Source organism: Erithacus rubecula (assembly GCF_903797595.1).
Source record: "Erithacus rubecula genome assembly, chromosome: 3".
In the NCBI taxonomy this organism is placed as follows: Eukaryota; Metazoa; Chordata; class Aves; order Passeriformes; family Muscicapidae; genus Erithacus; species Erithacus rubecula.
The window spans coordinates 20567998-20586719 of record NC_136689.1 but is presented as its reverse complement, the minus strand read 5'-3'; the positions used below and the strand labels follow the sequence as shown (position 1 = coordinate 20586719).

Sequence of the window (18722 nt, the reverse complement as noted above, 5' to 3'; positions counted from 1 at the left end):
TAAGTGGTCTAATCTAAATTTCCACCTGATTTGTTTTGGATATTTAATTAAAAATTTTTAAATGCAAATTGAATATTACATTAAGCCATTTTTTTTAAGTGCTAGTAAGATTGAAAAGACTTAAATAATTACTTACTGGTTTGGGGCTGAAAATAAAGTAATATAAGTCTATCTGGACTAAATCAAAATTTAAAAGTCAAAGTAATCAACTAAATAGATTCTACCAATTAAAGTTTTATTTGTTCCAGAATGGAATGTTTAATTTTCAGACATCTATGAGAAAAGTAAAGGAAATGAAAGCAAATGTACCCAGATATAATGCAAAAGAAGCAGGGGTGCCAATAGCACATCTACCATAATAAATGAGTGGCTAGAGCACAGTGCAGGACATAAAAGCTATTACTTTGCTTTTTTTCTCAGGCTGCTGGATTTTGAGTTCATATCTCACAATTTTTTCCTAACCATTCTCAGGGGTGACATTGATGGTATTGCTCCAACACTTTCATCTCTCTGTTGTTCTAATATGAATAAGAACTTATTGTCCTACGGGAGAGACAATGTGTTTTTAGTTAATGTTTCAGTGTATGCAAACTTTCCATTCATAACAGTATCACTTGAAGTCGAATGTTTTTTGTGTACTAGGGCTTCAGTATGACTGCACACTCTGATGAAAGTATGCCTTCTTTCTATACAGAAACTCTGTGAAGAAGGCACATATATTTGGCTTTTGTTTTGCCCTTTCACAAGCAATGATGTTCTTTACCTATGCTGGCTGTTTCCGGTTTGGTGCCTACCTAGTGGTAAATGGACACATGCAGTATAAAGATGTATTTTTGTAAGTATCTCTTTTGAAATCCTTTTTCTGTCTATCCAGAAAGTGATTTATAATTTAAGAGCAATAGCTCAATACAGGGCTATAGAAACAGGTGTGATAGACTGAGATCCTACCAGTGTGGATATCAGTGACCTGAATACCCAAGAAGGTCAGCCATACTGATTTTTTGTTGCCAACCTAATTAAAGGTAGTTAACCAAGCTGATTTTGACCAGAAGATGTTAGAAAGTGTCTGCATCCCATCTGCTAACTGATCACCTCTTGCCAGCTGAGTGAATTTTCGATTAGATTTAAAGGGGAGGGTTTGAGCAAAAATTGCATGAGCCTACTTTATTCTTTCTCAATTTAGCCCTCTTTTTTCTCTGAGTATAAGTTGACTGCAGCCACATTTCCATTGTCCTTTTCTTCACTGTCTATTGATATTTTTTCCTGATTTCTTTTATAGAGTGTTTTCAGCTGTTGTATTTGGTGCAATGGCACTAGGACAAACCAGTTCTTTTGCTCCAGACTATGCCAAGGCCAAGATATCAGCAGCCCACTTGTTTCTGCTGTTTGAAAGAGTGCCCTCAATAGACAGTTACAGTGAGGAAGGAGAGAAGCCTGTAAGTAAGCCATGTGTGATGGGTGATACTATTTATTGGTAATAGGGCACTCTCCTCACTCTCTTCAAACTGATTCTTCCTCTCTCTCTGATTACATCCTTATCACAATGCATCTTTCATACTATCTGAACACAATGTGGACCAAGTTCTCTATTGTGAGGCCAGCTTTTGCACATAGAGTCAAAAGCATATTTCTTTTTTAAATCTCTATTGATTTTGGGGGGGATGGGGATACTTCTGCAATTCTGTTTTAATCATCTGTGAAATTGCCTTAAAGTTGTAACAGTGATAATATTTTAATTATAGGAAACATTTGATGGAAACATAACAATCAAAGATGTGGTATTTAACTACCCAAACCGACCAGAGGTCAAAATCCTCCAAGGTTTGAATCTAAAAGTAGAAAAGGGACAAACTCTGGCTCTTGTTGGCAGCAGTGGCTGTGGAAAAAGCACCGTTGTTCAGCTGCTGGAGAGATTTTATGATCCACTTGAGGGAGAAATGGTAAGTATTTTTTTGCATGAACATGTTAACAGGTTAAGTGAGGGTGTTCTTAACTGTTTTTTTGTGATGCGATAAGTATAATAAATATTTCTAGTTTTATTTTATAAGTATTTTTAATATAAAGATCAGGAGTGACTCATTGGGTGTCCTTAATTAAATAAGATGTATGTAAGTCTCAGTTTCCCACAGTACAATAAATTAATGAAGAGCTATTTCGTAAAGATATGCCTGATCCACAGTCTCATAATGGCTTTAAATTCAGGGCAAATTTCCTAAGATTTTTATAATAAGAACAATTTAAAAGCTAATAAACATTTGTATCTACTTCTATATGATCTTATAATAGAATTTACCATCCATGTTGTTTAAAAAAAAAAAAATTGACAGAAATAATTTTTTACTTGTCAGAAACATCTTCATGAGTATGCCTGCTTATCAAGTGATATATTGTAAATACTTTCAGTAATTTTGGTTTAAAATATATGTAGGGTTTTCTCATTCAGCGACTTTTTTTCATATTATAGTACTGTTAATTGCTCTTGTTCTTTGATGTAAATGTGCTCAGTGGTTTTGTCTGAAACAGAACACACATTTTGGCTTTTATGAGGTGAGAATAAGAAGGGTTTTAGAACTTGTCTCTGCAGAGATAGTCATAAAACATAAAACTATACAAAAATAAAGCCTAGATGCAAAGGGAAGTATTTTTTCGAGGTTAAAAGTGCCCAAAAAGGTTCAGTGTAGCAAAATGATGTATAGAAAGAAGCAGCATAGGGGCCCCTAAAGTGTGTTTAACAAAGTGCAACTTTCTTACCAGTATTTCTGACCTTGTGCCCATAAATAAGTAACAACAGTTTACTGAAGGGTAAAGCACAGACCTGTGCCATAGAAACCACAAAAGTGTTGGATTAATTCTCAAGCTGAGTTGTACTGCAAACTGAGGGAAAGGCGTTTAGCTTAAAGCATAAACTGTCAGAACAGCTGTTCACAAAAATTACCTCATTTCATTGGATTTTGAATCAGGCTCATTATGACACCTTTTCCTTTGAAGAAAAAGTTATATAGGCTGAAAAGTTACTTTTCTAGCACCAGCTGTGGAGTTAGTAGAATAATCTCCTCCAATAGTCATGCTATGAAGGGGCAATTCTTCAACTACCCAGCTGATCATGTCACCCAACACAGAGCCCGAGTGCTGCACTGGGTCACTCCAATGCAGACTGAACAGCATTTTTAAGTCCTGATATATTTGTGTCCAAGTTAAGGTGATTTGTGTAATTATGAAGCTAATACATAAAAAAAAATTAAAATTCTGTTTTCATTTATCAAATAGAACACGATAGCAATTCAACAGGCAAATTTAGCAGAAGTATGAGAGAGTTGCCAATAAAGAAAACTGACTGCAAATGGCAATTTAAGGAACCCAGAAGTAAATTTCTTCTTTATAGATGCAAAATACAGGAACATTGAAAAGAAAAATTGAAAGAACTTTACCAAAAGTTCTTTGAAGTTGCCTCATCATATCCTATCTTCCACTGTCTCCAAAATCCTAATTAAATATTGAAGTAAAGAAAAGGACGGAGGAAGCATTCACTTCTAGGAATTAGACAATTTTGGAACATAGATGAGAAGGAGGGGAAGGAACTATGTGGGCTTGCAATTGGTAAGAAAGAGCTAAGGAAAGAGCTGCGACTGCACAACATCTGTGTATGAATTTACAGCAAGTCTCAAATTCATATATAGCCATATGACTCAAATCTAAAACGTTTGCTTTCTCAGCTTTTTGATGGCAAAAATGCAAAGGCGCTGAATATCCAGTGGCTGAGAGCTCAGATTGGAATTGTCTCACAAGAGCCAATCCTGTTTGACTTCACTATTGCTGAAAACATTGCCTACGGGGACAACAGCCGGCAGGTGTCCTTTGAGGAAATTGTTAGTGCAGCAAAAGAAGCCAATATCCATTCCTTCATTGAATCATTGCCAGATGTAAGTTGTTCCCTTTCTTTTCTTCTCAGAACTGGATGTGAACTGGAATGGCAAGGAAAAACTTATAATTACCTGGGGTACAATAATTCTCTGAGTTGAAAATAAATCTGAAAAAATTTTTAAAATATTTTCCTTACTTGATTGTGTTTACCACATTTATTTTCACTCTGGGAGATTCCATTGTCAGGTAGAATGTGGAATTGTTAAGATCTCAGGGAAGAAAACATACAATTATAGCTAACTGAGAGCTGGTAGTAAGGAGTGGGGTTTTTAATGTAGAATACTTCTTTTTAAGCTCCTGACTGTCTCAGGCATATGTAAAATATTTTGCTAGACTGTTGAGTTTACACTTTCTTCCAGTTATACCTAGCCAGAATTTAAATTTCAAGTACTCCTATGGTCTGAAAAACGCTAAAGATTTTTTCACCTATATATATGTGACAAACAATGATAATAATAATGTAGGACTGAGCATCTTAGGTCAGATGAAAAGTCTGCCATGCACAAAATCTCATCCTGTGCAGTGACCAGGAAGATATAATTATGAGTATTCAGAAAGGCTAAAAATTTAATCACATTTCACCTGAATACTTATCTTACTTTGTGTGATTTTTCAGAGTTTGAACCCCAGTACTGTCATAGACTTTCACTGACCTTTGGTGTTGTGTCATCTGATTGAGAATAACATTGCCATTTTAACCTTAGAGTGGATTGTTGCTTTGAATTTATTAAACACTTGGTGTTAAAATGGAATCTACTAGTGAAAAATCCATAGAAATAAGGCAGACAGAAATTCTGGTCAGTTATTTTCAGAAAGCTACTGGTGTGGAATATGCAGATTATGGGAGGCTGGTGTCAGAGCTGCTATTCTTCAATATACATCCAAACTGATTTTCATTCACAGCCTGAATTTACTGTATGTTTTCCAGAAATACAATACCCGTGTAGGAGACAAGGGAACCCAGCTTTCCGGAGGCCAGAAACAACGTATCGCTATTGCCCGAGCTCTTGTGCGCAAGCCCCAGATCCTGCTTCTGGATGAAGCTACTTCTGCCTTAGACACAGAAAGTGAAAAGGTAACTTAAATCTGAGCCAGGAATATGGAATCTAATTTTTTTTTTTTTTTTTTTTTTTTTGTACTATACTGTGTTTGCTCCCACAATTTAAAGCTAAAAGCTGGAAATATGGTGTATTACGCAAATTACATATTTTGGCAAATAATAGACAAATATAAATGTCCTCCTTAGGGGAAAAAAATGAAAAGGATTTTTTACATCTGTATGGCAGTAGACAGATTGAAGTTGCTATGAAGAATGCATTCCTTGGCCTAGAAGTCTTCAGGCTTCAACTGAGAAAGTGCTATCAAAATTGAATCAGGACACACAAACTGCAGAAACCAAAAAGATTGAGGATGCTGCCAGAGAATGTTGGTTGGGTTTTTTTTTCTGTGAAACTGTGAAATGTGGCTATCTTATGCTTTCTTCCTTCTCCCATTCTCTGGTCCTTGCTACATGTTCATGGCTAAAATGAAAATTTCAGGTGAAAATTGCTAAAACATTTACTTCTTTTTTGAGCTGGAGATGTAGTCTTGATACTACAGAAGCACAATCCAGCTGTAGAAAATTAACAGAGAGTCTACAAAAATACTAACTTTTAATGAGGCAAATATTATATCATATATTATAATCTGAAAAGTTAAAATTTTCTACTATGTTTTGATCAATTGTAGGCATTAAAAAGTGAGGTTTAAAGGAAAAATGCCATTAAGTAATCCCACAATTTGTTTTCTTGATTATATGACAGTTAGGTATTGAAATTTAACCTCTTATTTTATTCTGCATTAATAAACACAAGGAATAAATACAGGAAATCAGAGATTGTTTTTAATATCTTTCTGCCAGTGATAGCTTTAAGAAAATATGATTCATGAGAATTAGTATGATAGCAGTTGTCCAAGAATATTGCCTTGGCTTCCATATATAATTAATCAGTCATGAAAGGAAGCTCTGGAGATTCCCAGTTAAACCTCCTCTTCCCACAAAGGCCAATCCAAATTTAGCTTACTTTATGCTGTGTCTGGTAGGGTACTTGAAAATCTCAAGGAGATTCATTAGAAATGTTTTTGTCCCTGTTCCAATACTAGATTATCCTTGCAGTGAATCCTTTTTTAATATCCAGTCAGAACATCTCCTACCAATTAAGACCATTTTCTCTTTTTTTTCCTGTCATGCATCTCAGTAATGAGCCTGTTTCCTTCTAATTCTCTTAACTATCACAGCATTATCCACTCTAGCAGTCTGGATTCTGCCAACACAGGTTAATTCTAAATCCAGAAGCCTGAGCAACAGATATTCCCTTCCCTTCAATATTCCCTTCCCTTCCCTGTCATATTAGAGTTTACAGATGGCAGTTGAGGTGTGTCTCACAACAGCTGCCAGAGCAGTCCACCTTTTGGTGAGGGTGTGTTTGTCCATCGTGCAGATCGTCCAGGAAGCGCTGGATAAAGCGCGGGAGGGCCGCACGTGCATCGTGATAGCTCACCGCCTCTCCACCATCCAAAACGCTGACAAGATCGCTGTGATCCAGAACGGCACAGTCATGGAGCAGGGCACCCATCAGCAGCTTCTGGCTGAAAAAGGCATCTACTATTCCCTGGTCAATGTTCAAAATGGGTAATGCAACATCTCAGTTAAAGGGAGTATTTATCTCTGAATTGTCACTGTGGTTACTTTTGTCATTGTAATTATTTCAATATCAACAGTCAGTCTTGATACTTTTGGTTTTCTTCATTCCTTTCATAAGTTATACAAACCCAAGAAATACTAAGTAAATCTGTACCAGTTTCTCACTACTAGTTTTCATTATTCCAACCTCTTTACTGTGTGGCCAAAGCAGATGCCCATTGCACTCATGGAAGTAGAAGCATGCTAAACCAAATGTAATTAATATTAGCTTGCTTTGAACTCTTTCAAAAATGATACTAATTAAGTGTAACCAACTTGGAAGTATTTTCATGCTCATTAAAAACAGTTTTTCTCTTGTCAGAAATAAACCTCAAGCCTTATCCTCACTGTGCCTGTGTAAGACAGTCAGTCCTGGCCTACTAGGCTTGTTACCAATTGTTATGAGAACTTGCAGGTCAGCTGAAGCTTGATGACAGATGTCTCTTGTTATGATGTGGAGTTTTAGCCTGGGATGTTGGCAAAGACCTTGAAAATATGGGCACAGGCTGAAAACAAAGGTCCCAGAACTGTAAGTACCTACTGACGGTTAGTTACTGATCACTGAAGAGTTGCAGCCTTAAGAGACAGAAAAAAACTGTTTGAAATTAAACAGAAATTAAACAGCAGATAAGGAAAATACCCAAGACCACAACCGATGGGCAAGACAAGGCATCTGCTGCTGCCTGGGATAGTACTCTCTGCAAGCCTCTCAAAGTCCTAGGAGTCAGAGGTCAAGGACTAAGAGCTCTCTAAAGACTGCAATATTTTATACAAGGTGAAAAACCTGGATTTGGACTTGGAGGAGCATCCTTTTCAGAGTTGACATCCTTGGTTGAAGAGCTCTTGAACCTGAGCACTGCTGTGACTAAGACTCTCAAGGACTGTAACCATTGGTGCTGAATTCTTGGCGTTGGCTCTGGGATATTGTATATTATTTGCTAATATAGGATGGCTGTTAAGGGCTAACTGCTTTGAATATGGTGTAATATTGATTAATAATTATTAATAACTAAACAGTAGAAATGTATTTTGTTAGTAAGAATTTACACAGTAAAGTTTTGTTTTTAAGTTTCAAACTGTCTTGATTAATCAATTGTCCACACTTCTGTCATAGCAATTTCTCATTCCTTGAGATTTATACATAAGGTCTGTTACCTACATCTAGATATTTATTCAAGCAGAACCGGTCTGTAGGCAGACAGGCTCATCAATTAGGCTCAACCATGTACTAATTGCACTCTACAGAATGTTGATTGATGCAGTTGTATTCCTCTTGAATCACACACCTATTTTCTTTTGTTTCTGTCTTAGATGGAAAACCAGTTTGACTGGAAAATTTGTTTGTTTCCTATTTGTTGCTTGATACAAAAAGGTTATTGTCCATCAATAAGGATATTACTCTGCATAATAATATAAACAAGTTGTACTTGCAACTGTAAGAATGAAATAGGTACTTCAACATTATAGTCTGAGGATTTGAGTAAAAACATACTTAAACTGATGTTTCTTACTAAATTCTGGATGCTAGTATTTTGTTTTTAAGCTAGAATTTTTAATTGTTGATGATACATTTTCTAATTTTTTGATTAGTAATTTCCCCAACTCATTTCAACAATGCCTGATTTACCAGACCAATTTAGTTCTTCATGAAAATCAAGATAGCACTCTAAATATTTCACCAGAAGCATCTTAAAACCAATTTTTAAAATTTTGGCCATATAGTTTAAAATATATTTCAAAAATTCATGTCAAACACAGAAACATTCTGAAACAATCTATTTTCCCCCATTCTTTTCTTCTTCACTTTTAAGAAAATTTGTTGACACTTATGCGAAAGTTTGTAAAATAATTCCAAGTCCACTATAAATGCTTTAAGAGCTATGCTGCTGCTCACAATTACATCCTTTTCAGATTTTTTTGTCAGAAGACCTTGACAGCCATATTTCTATAATTGAGCTACCATTCCATACCTCATCATGCAGTTTATAGGCACAAAGCCAGAAGGAGAAAGACACCTCCAAAAATGTGTTCTTTATCATATTCTATTCATACACCTTTAAATTGCAATGCTTTTACCCAAAGGAAGGGTTGACTGAACTAGGACAGCTCTGCTTTAAGGACCATTATTCTACCACATCTTTCCAAGGGGCTTAAGAGATCTTACTCCTTAGCTCTGCCTTTTCAGTTAGGCTCTGATCATTCTGGTTCTCCTTGATGTCACAAGACACTTGTCTGAGCTCCTTGTTGGAGTAGTCAGCTCTTGTCTTTGCCCATAAGCATCCTGAACGCAGGATGATATGTATATGTTGTTATTCTGAAATAATGAGCCTTGTTTCCTCTGTCTTTGAGAGCCTGCAGCAATTTCAAGCAGTACTCACTGTTTTAAGCAGAGGCAATTCAATGTATTCCCACACATTTCTTGTGCCTCTGGAATCATTATCTTCAAAACAAATATTTAGAGAGATGTCAGCATTGACATCACCCTGGCAATCCTAACCACTTTGCAAGCAAATGCCACTGACTGTGGGGAAACAGAAATCAAGGACTTCAGTTCAGCAGTCTGATAGCACTAGTTCTCCGTTCTTGCAAGTAAATCCTTTGAATCTGATGTCTTTCCTGTTGCTATACTTGTCTATAAAAGCAACCTTCTTGGTAGTTTAGTTTCTGTAAGACACTAAATATCCCCTTTAAACATATGTTAATGAGTAATCCCTGTAATCATACATAGCAGAAATAGACAAACTTAATCTCTTCCTCAAGAGATTCCTTTATAACTCTTCATCCTGCTCCTCTCCCTCAAAATCCAGTCTAACTTGTAGATTTGGTTCATTGAAGGGAAACAAGACAACTTGGAGGAGAGAAGAAATTTGATACACTGCTTATTAATGCAGGGCAAAACCATTTTATTCTTGTGCATAAAAAGCTACATTATAAATGTATCTATGGACAGCATAATAACTGTTACTGTCAAGTACTCAGTCTTCTAGACAAATTGTCTAGAACAATGTAGTTTAATCATACATTCATTATGTATTTCCAAAAGAGGATGGTATCATTGTTCTAGTTACCTTAAGGCAGTAAATTGAAAGCTGAAAGTAAGAAGCAGGACTAGCAGGAACTTCAAATCCTTTGCTGTGGATTTCATGGACTGTAGAGCTATCAAAAGTAGAGAACAGGAAGAAAAAGAGCAGAACACACAAGAGCAACTGTCTTTAGCAGTCCCTATTACTGAAAGGTAATTTTGTCTTTTTATGCTTATTCCTGTATACATTTCATTCTGTGTGTACTGTATTAAAGAGGGAGATCAGTATCCTAACGCTGTTGCTGTAGAGATCTAGCACAGGACTGCAGGTAACTCACAGTGAGCATTCAAACCTAAGTCACTTCTCTAGACAAGTCTGTCTTCTGCAGGTTTAACAATGGTTTGGCCAATGAACACTGAGGCACGTTTCATCCTGTTCTAGAGTTACTGCCACTAGCAGGTCAGATTAGCAGCAACCTTGTATTGTGTCTCTTCTTTAGAGGGTGTGAGCATGAACATCATAAATACCTACATTGTTAATGCATTGGCATAGTGTAAATGAATCACACCTTGAATGAGTGCCCTACTAAAATTAGCATCTTTGATCCTGCATTGCATAATATTTTATAAAAGCAGATCCATAAACACTGGCTGCAGCCTTACATTCACCAAGCCAGAGGCATTTTTAATGGAAATACTAGAAATTGTATGGGGCTGTTTTAAAATGTCCTGACATTTAAAGTCATTGATGTTTTAGATAACTTAAATGTAAATATTGTGCTTATATATATAATCTCTGAGTAGAAATAGTATAATTTATTTGTTTAGTAAAGCATTAATTAAGAATCTTTTTTAAATACACATGCGCTTATTCTAAGATAAAAAAAGCAGGGTCCTTATACCATCTAACAAACAGAAATAGTTTAATTTCCATGATAATTCTGATTTGGTTCTTAAATCACAGATGAAAAAGGAGTAAATGAATAGCTTGTTTAGTCCAAGAAGAAAATTCAGTTCATTATATACAATACGTTAAAATGAAGCAATGCTGAGGGAGAAGGAATGCATACCTATATGACACAGGAACTGTGGGTTCCCACTTATGTTTCAAATGTTCATAATTAGGACAGCTTTCATTACAGTAATATATTAAAAAGCCAGGGCAGAACTTAGAAAGAATGAATTACTTGGGTTGGAGGGGACCTTAAAGAACTTCCAGTTCCTACCCCTCTCTTCTGGGCAGGGACACCTTCCACTAGACCAGGTTGTTCAGAGCCCCATCCAAGCTGGCCTTGAACACTTCCAGGAACTGGGCATCTGCAACTCTTTTGGGGAACCTGCTCCAATGCCTCACCACATTCAGTGTAAGGGGTTTCTTTCCTAGTACCTAATCTAAGCCTGCTGTTTTACAGTTTGAAGCCATTTCCCTTTGTCCTGTCCCTACATGCTCTTGTAAGTAGTGTAGGTGCCCAGTGATCAGCATTATCTACTCTCTTTACTGTTGGGGCTATGACAACCTGTTTGGTTAACACTGATACCACACTCTTTTCTTTCGAAACACTCTTGTCTTTCCCCGAGATTAACTTTTTCTTACCTTCCCTTTTATATATATGACATTGTGTACAGATTTCATTTTGGATTAATCAATGTGCTTTCTTGTTGTAGAAACTTTTCAGTCATTCTTTGGTACGTGTATATTTAATAGTATTGTAAAGCAATGCATCATTTCCATAGTGTTCAACAAATTAAAAAAATAAAAACCAATAAAATTTTTACACGCATTCAAAGGGATGAGTAGGAAAAGGCATTATGGAATTATACATATTTCTCCATCCATCAGATGAATTCCTAATCTAAATTAAGTTTTCTCAGAATTTTCTTTTATGTAGCTCTACAGAGATTAATCTACATGTATCTGTTTAATAACTCATCTTCTTCTACAGTGAAAAAATAAAGATCAGAGTTATTTACATATCTGCTGAATCAAAAACAGCTTAGACAGTACTCCTCATGCATATTAGAGTTGTCAATTACCGTTCAGGATGCTAATATTTCCCTGTTCTGATAGTTAATGGTACATTCAATGAGGCATACAGCAATCTAGTTTTGCAGATGCTTATAATTTAGTTTCCTGCAATTTCCTGAGGAGCTTGATAACTAATCAGAAGCTTGGTTGCTCACTTGGCACTTGTATGTAGACATTTGAAATCTTTCCTCTGAAGATATGATTATTCCTTCTAGCTCTCATTTCCACACTATTACCTAAGAGACTTTTGCTGTAGGAAAAAGCATATGTGATTTCCATCTAAGAATATTTCATTTCAAAATGAAAATAAATTTCAAAATATCTTCCAAAATTTCTCTATAAGTACTTGTGAAAAATTGAAATGCGAGAAGTAATTTCTGTGTTTGGACTTTAACATCAGTTTTCTTTGAGTTCATGATGAAAGGTATGTATTTCCTTCTTCATTACTCTACTCTGTAAATGAACAATTTTTCTTCCTATGGCCATGTCTTTAATTTGCCACATGATGGCCTCATTTGTTCAGAAAATGGCTGTACTGGTCTCCATTGTCTTTTTTCCTTTCACTTCTTCATGTATGTCTTGTTTGACTCAATATATGCAGTGTTCTTCTAACCTAAACAGCAACATTCTCTTTCCTGTCTAAGGGATCAGCACATCACATTTGCAGTCCTGACAGCATCACTGCCATGTCTTTTAAAGTCAGAATTCCTAGACTAAGGCAGAAGACACTAACTGCCCTTCCCAGCTTCTACTATGTCAAGCAGACCTGCTGGAGGCAATCCATGATAGTAGTAATGTTTATCTCCACGTTCAAATCAAAGGCCTTTCATTTATTTCTTCCCAATTTAATCTAATTTGTCACAAAACTTATTAAGATGAAGGAGAAGGATAAAGAAGAATCTTCTCATGTAAAAAGTATTGCAGAGTATTATAAGAGCAAAGAGGTTTTCATTTAGTCTGGGTAATTTGATTCCAGACACAGAGTTTGAGTTCCATTGTTTTGAGCAACTTGCTTCTTTAAGAGAAATTGCCTTCAACACCACTATCATTCTACATTGAATTTCATGTGACCTCTACATTTTACAGAACAGATACAGGAGTTTACAAAATAGGGTATTAAAATGCCACATTTATATTAAAGTGAAGCTGTTTTTCTGTGAGACAGCAGGCATTTTACCACCAACATCAGTATTTTATACTAGGTGACTTTAGTATTGCTTGTTAATAAAAGATAAAAGCATTTAATAGTTATTAATTTTGCAGCTGTGGACAGGAAATTCAATGTTTGGTTCAATTTCATATACCACAGACTTTAAAACAGATGTTCAATGCACTTTCATATGACCTAAATGAAAATAATTTTAAAATAATTTAACTGTCTAATTGTGAAACTGGCTGCAATGAGGAAACAGATGATTTATTGCTTTACACTAATAAAATTCTGTTTCTGGGATGAGATTGCTTCACAAGATGAAAATAATTCTCAATAACACACCAATGAATTTCTCATTGTGTGGTGAATATGTATGTGCACAATCACTACTCTTTTTTGTGTCCAGTAGTAAAAGAAGAAGCAGCCACAGGTCCAATTTCACCTGAACATGAGAAAACAATTTATTATTGTGAGGGTGGATGAAGACTGAAACATGTAGCTTGGAGAGGTTGTAGAATTTACATTCAGATATCCAAAACTAAACTAGTTAGAGCCCTAAACTACTTTATCTACGTGGCCCTGCTTTAGCTAGGCTTTGGACTAGACCATCTCCAGAGGTGCCTTTCAACTCCAGCCATTCTGTTTTTCTATGCAGTAAAAATTGTCGCAAACCATGTGAATCCAACCAATTAAATATATCCACTTCATATGGTGGCTTTCAGTCAAAACTATTCAGTGCATCACAAACTATTAAGAAGTAAATAGGTTTTTTTGCTTGAACATAAAATGCTTGAACATAACTTCACAGACTTTTGTACAAAAAGTAGGTGAAAGTCTCCCATGCCTCAAAAATGACTATAATATGACAAAAGGAATGTTATAGAAATACCTTATGACCTCTGCTGACAGCCTGAGGCAAATAATCAGATTTGGGTTGTGTCTGCCAAAGGAGAAAGTGGGTTGTTTTTTCACTCTTACCAAGAAGCCATCATTGCTAACAGAACATTGTTCTGGCATCATGACTTTACCCAGTGAAAGCCAGGGACTGGCAAACCTTTGCTGTTAGGAGTTGCAGGTAATGAATTACAGGGCAGCCAGAGGCAGCTGGAGAGTGATGCTCGGGTGCTGCCATGGTTTGTTCTCTCTGCTCTTCTGAGAGCAGCTTCTCCCTCCCCCTCTGCCACCTCCTCCTGCCACTGCACTACTGTAAGACCCTCAAAGGCCACCCTGAGAACTCATAATGTAAGGAGAACACTGAGTTCCTCCAAGTTTCTATGAGCTCTCATGCTACCAAACCTTACTCTGATCAAATTTTTTTTTGGTTAAATTTTTTGTACTTTTCATCTCTTGTCAACCAACACTATAAAATTCTGAAAAGACACCACTGATTTTCTAGATATAAATACAGCCATCCATTAAACTAATTCTAGAGAGAAAACATGGCATAATTTAAAGCTTATTGTAAAACTCTCTGGCAAATTTTTCTTTATTGGTACATCAGTGAATAATTTTTCTAAGAGATTTTCCTTACACTCTGACAGGAAAGCTGGAGGAAGAAATAACCAGGTAATAGGAAAGTTTTCAGTCAAGACATGGCTGTTTTTTTCTTGTAGTAGAGATCTCAAGTGAATGTTCTCTAAAGATTATTCAAATATTTGGTTAATCTTATTATAAATATTTCGCACGACTGTAGGAATTCAACTTTTGTTATGTCTTGAGCTAACATAATTTTAAAAGTGAGTGAGCACCCCACCCCAATACCCATCTGCGCCAGATCACTTGCACTCTTCCTCCATGCCCACATCTTTCATTCCTCATTGTCTCCTTGCACTCCCCAGTTCCCATTTTGCCACCAGCCCTGCCTGATTTGCAGCCTGGTTTCTCTTCTTCTTGCCACACTTTCCTGTTCATCCTTTTCCTCTTCTCTGCTGCTTTCCCTTCTCTGTCAGTGGGCAGTGACCACAGGAGGGTCAGGCATGGTCCAAAGCACAAATCACTGCCAGATCTCACTCTGAAGGGGGCAATGGGGAAGGGAGCTCTCACTCTGGGTTTTTTTAGTGCCATCTCCAAAATTAAATAAGGAATAGGGGAAAAAGTGCAATATTCATTCAGGTGGTGGCTACCTTTTTCATTGCATTTAGAGCTGCTTTTAAAAAAGGCTGGAAATTGACACTTGTGATTCTGGCCTTCAGTCCTGTTATGGAATTCTCTTCAGCTCTCCATGCAAAGATATGAAAACATACGTTTTCAATAAACTGGTGAGCCATATCTTCTATAATCCCATTTGGTATCTGTAAGAGTTAAAAATACAATCTGTCTCTTAGTGAATTTAGATCTTGTCCACATACAGAAAGGTGTGAATAGCTGCATGATGACACTGGTGCAACTGAAGAAGAGCAGTGCCTGCAGCATGGAGTCAGATATAATGCTGCAAAGTTTCCATATGTCTGCTGTTTTTATAAGAGTAGCTAAAGAGATTTTTCATTTTTCTAGTATATTTTTGCTGTTGATTTTTTTTATTTTCATTTCTTTTTAGTAGTGTAAAAGAGCATCACAAAGCATGTAGACATGGGGCCCCTTTCTTAAAGAGAATATGGTCTTACAAACCTTATAAACCTAGTGAGAACTGCAAATTAAAAAGACAAGCACATGACAAAAAAATCCCTGAGTATAACTCTAAAATACCAAGGTCATGCACATGTATGTATTTGTACTAAATTTTGTAATACCAGTCTTGCCATCTTTTTGATCTTTTATCTAAATATAAACAGCATGATTACAAAACCCAGCAAGTTTTGAAACTCAGAATTCAATAACAACTGTCACCCACAGAAAACATGTTCCATCCCTTTATGCTCCAGCTGCCACTGTTACCTAGCTCATCTTTGGACTTTTGAACTTTGAACTGGCTTCCCACTTCAGCACAGCATCTGTCTTTGGTCACCCAGTGCAGTTCATTACTCTCATAACTCTGATTATCCCTATTTCCTGCCCATCCTCAAGGCACTGTTTGCCAGCCACTCCTTGCCATGATGTAGGTTTTTCCTCTTGGCTCAGAAGTGGGAAGAACCTTCCCTGTTACTGAGGTCTTGTTTTTGTAGAAAACAAATGTATGACCTGAGCTTTTTAACTCCACTGCTTCAGGTAGGGCATTCTACTTGTTTGAAGATCGAACATCTCTTTCCAACAAAATAGTTACACAGTTCCTGTGTATTAATCTGTTCCTGGACCAGCACTGAACCTTTGCTTTAGCAGCTCCCTCTTGTGGGTTTACTTTCCTGTACTGTTTATAGAAATAAATCTTAAATTCTCTCAGATGGCATTTTGCTAGGCAACCAAATTAAGTTATTTTAGTTTTCTCATACAGTATAGGTTTTCACCGGTCGTATTTTTCTTCCATTTTGTCATATTGTATTTCACATTATTATGGTACATCTGCTTCTCTTATTACTACTCTGCAATATAATTTACCTAATTCTGTAAGATATTCTGGTATTTTTTTGTCCTGGTTGTCTCCTGGTTTTCTGTACTGATCCTCATCAGAAAATTTTGTTATCATCAGTACTGTTTGCATGCCCAAGTCACTAATTTAAGTAATAGCACTAGATCCCAAGACTGAGTGAAGAATTGATGTTGTCAGCTCTCTTGGGGATTGTAACATCTCCATGCTGAACACCTCTGTCTTCCTTCAAACGTTTTTTACCCTACTGTTCCTTTATTACTTCACAACTATTGTTTAATAATTTATCTCATGGCTTTAGGATAAATTTGAATTAGCAGGCATTAATGAAGTCCCAATGGGTTAATTTTACTGGGTCAACCTCTCTAGAAAAAACACTCCATAGAACAATAACTGGGTTAATTCCTTTATTTCCTAAATCATTACATAATTTATTGCCATTTATTACAGACTTTATTCTTTTATTTAGGATTTGTTTGGAAGCTTCCTGTGCTGGTTTTGTAGACAAAAACGTGCAATTTCTCAGGTTACTATTCCTGTTGTAACTCTGCAGCCCCATGTCTCTATCCAAAATTTGAAAATAATCACTAAAAATCTTTAATACTGGGCCAGTATTATGTTGGCCAGGTTATTCAATACTCTGGAATAAAGAGTTCATGATCACCATCAGAAGAACATTCCTTCCTTACAGTTTTCCCTTTCAGGTCAGATGTGGCAACTAAGATACTCCAAATCACAGTTTTCCCCTGCTTTTGGCACCATGCACTTTTTGTGGGATTTTTTAACTGAAAGTTGATGCTGAATGACAGTTTCAAGGCCATCCCTGGTGCAATTATCATCTGAATGCTTTTTAATTTCTTAGGCACACGAAATGAAAACCCATTGTTGCAGACCTTTTCTCTGTGTGCTTATCTGTAATTACAGTAAGATAAAATTGCTCAGTATATCACAAGTACACATAGGCAGTCAATGCATTTTCTTCTACTCTTAACAAGATCTTTCTTTGGCTTGGATTATTGTGTACAGAAATATTTTATACATCTTCAATGTATTTCAAGGGAAATTTATGCACATACACAATGAAAGAAAGGGTAATTTCTGGTATGTTCCGAGATTTTTTGGTGGGGTTTTTTTTTTCCTTTCAGGTACCAAAAAAAAAGAAGATTTCAAACACACTGCTATCAAATAGTCTGTATCAGCCAACATCTGGTCCAGGAAAGCCATGGTACTTTCTAATTTTAATAGAATTCACAGTCCTAAGGTTCTTCTGTTTGATGAGGAACACCAGCTTTGGATACTGAGTGTGAATCAGCAGTGAAGGCAGCACTGGACCAGGCCAATATTGGTCAGTTTTGAAGTGCTTTTGTCAGTGCCCATTAATCAGTTAATGATGTTGTGGGTAGGAATGAACAGCAGCAGGTTCCCCAAACAAGCTTTAGTCTTTCAGGCACCAGAGGGCTCCATGTGTGCTGAGAACTAGCTATTCCCAAGCAGTTCTGGGGATCCCTGTGGTTTGTGCTCTTATTAACACCCAGCAAAGTAATTGAAAAATAGCTCAGGGGTTTCTGCTAGAGCAGCTGCTACATGTTGGCTGCTGCCTAGACCTAGCTTATAAACCACACAACAATTCAAAGCAATAACCAATCCTGTATTTCTTGCTGTTGCTCTAAGCATGTCTGTGAACCATTTACAAAATAATTCCACCTATTCCCCAGTTTGATTCAATCATATTTGCTGATTTATTCCGCCCTCTGTTTCTCTGCCTTACTATGCATCTGTGCTTATGCACTGGTTGAAGATAAATTCTCACCATTGCATAAACAGTTTCTGCAATGATCACAGTTTCTCTATGGACAAAATGAGAACATTTTTCACAGTATACTATCACAGGAGAAGTACCTAATCTACCTTCTCATTGTCAAAGATCTTTTAATCCCCAATGCCTACTTGAACACCTAATTGCCACTAATTTCAGCAAATCTGGACTCTTTGTCCAGCAGTTCTAAATCCTGGTAATCCACACTACTTTGTGAAGCTCACACAGTGATCTTTCTCCCAACCTGTGACCTGTAAAGTGAATCCCAGAGACAGCAGGGCAGAGAACTGCTGATAGAGACACATTTGATGGGATTCCCAAACTAAGTGCTGCAATATAACATTTACAGAGCTTGTTTAAACAAGCTACTTAGCCTCTCACTCCCCCACATAGCTTTGAAATACGTTTTCCTATTGACATTTCTGGCAGAGCATGACAGAAAGGCTTGCTGGGACTAGACTAGCTCTGATTGCTGATGTTGAGAAAGACAAAGCTAACCTGTTGTCTGTCAAGAATTCATTTGTCCCCCTCTTGCCTAATTTTCCTCACTGTGCTGAGCATGTACCTCCATAGAAGGTTTACATCCAATGTAGACTAAACTC

The 18722-nt window shown here is 36.7% G+C and overlaps 1 protein-coding gene across 3 annotated transcripts in view; it reads left to right on the top strand.

Moving 5' to 3' along the window:
* LOC306799989 (ATP-dependent translocase ABCB1-like) overlaps positions 1 to 7715 on the top strand; it is a 47882-nt gene extending 40167 nt beyond the window's left edge. For all 3 annotated transcript variants that reach the window (XM_079301702.1, XM_079301703.1, XM_079301704.1), the window contains 6 exons: positions 695 to 835; positions 1280 to 1436; positions 1743 to 1940; positions 3714 to 3920; positions 4850 to 4996; positions 6402 to 7715. In XM_079301702.1, the coding sequence (XP_079157828.1) occupies positions 695 to 835; positions 1280 to 1436; positions 1743 to 1940; positions 3714 to 3920; positions 4850 to 4996; positions 6402 to 6596 (1045 nt within the window). In that variant the 3' untranslated portion in view covers positions 6597 to 7715. The remainder of the gene's footprint in view (positions 1 to 694; positions 836 to 1279; positions 1437 to 1742; positions 1941 to 3713; positions 3921 to 4849; positions 4997 to 6401) is intronic.
* The last annotated feature ends 11007 nt before the right edge of the window (positions 7716 to 18722 follow it).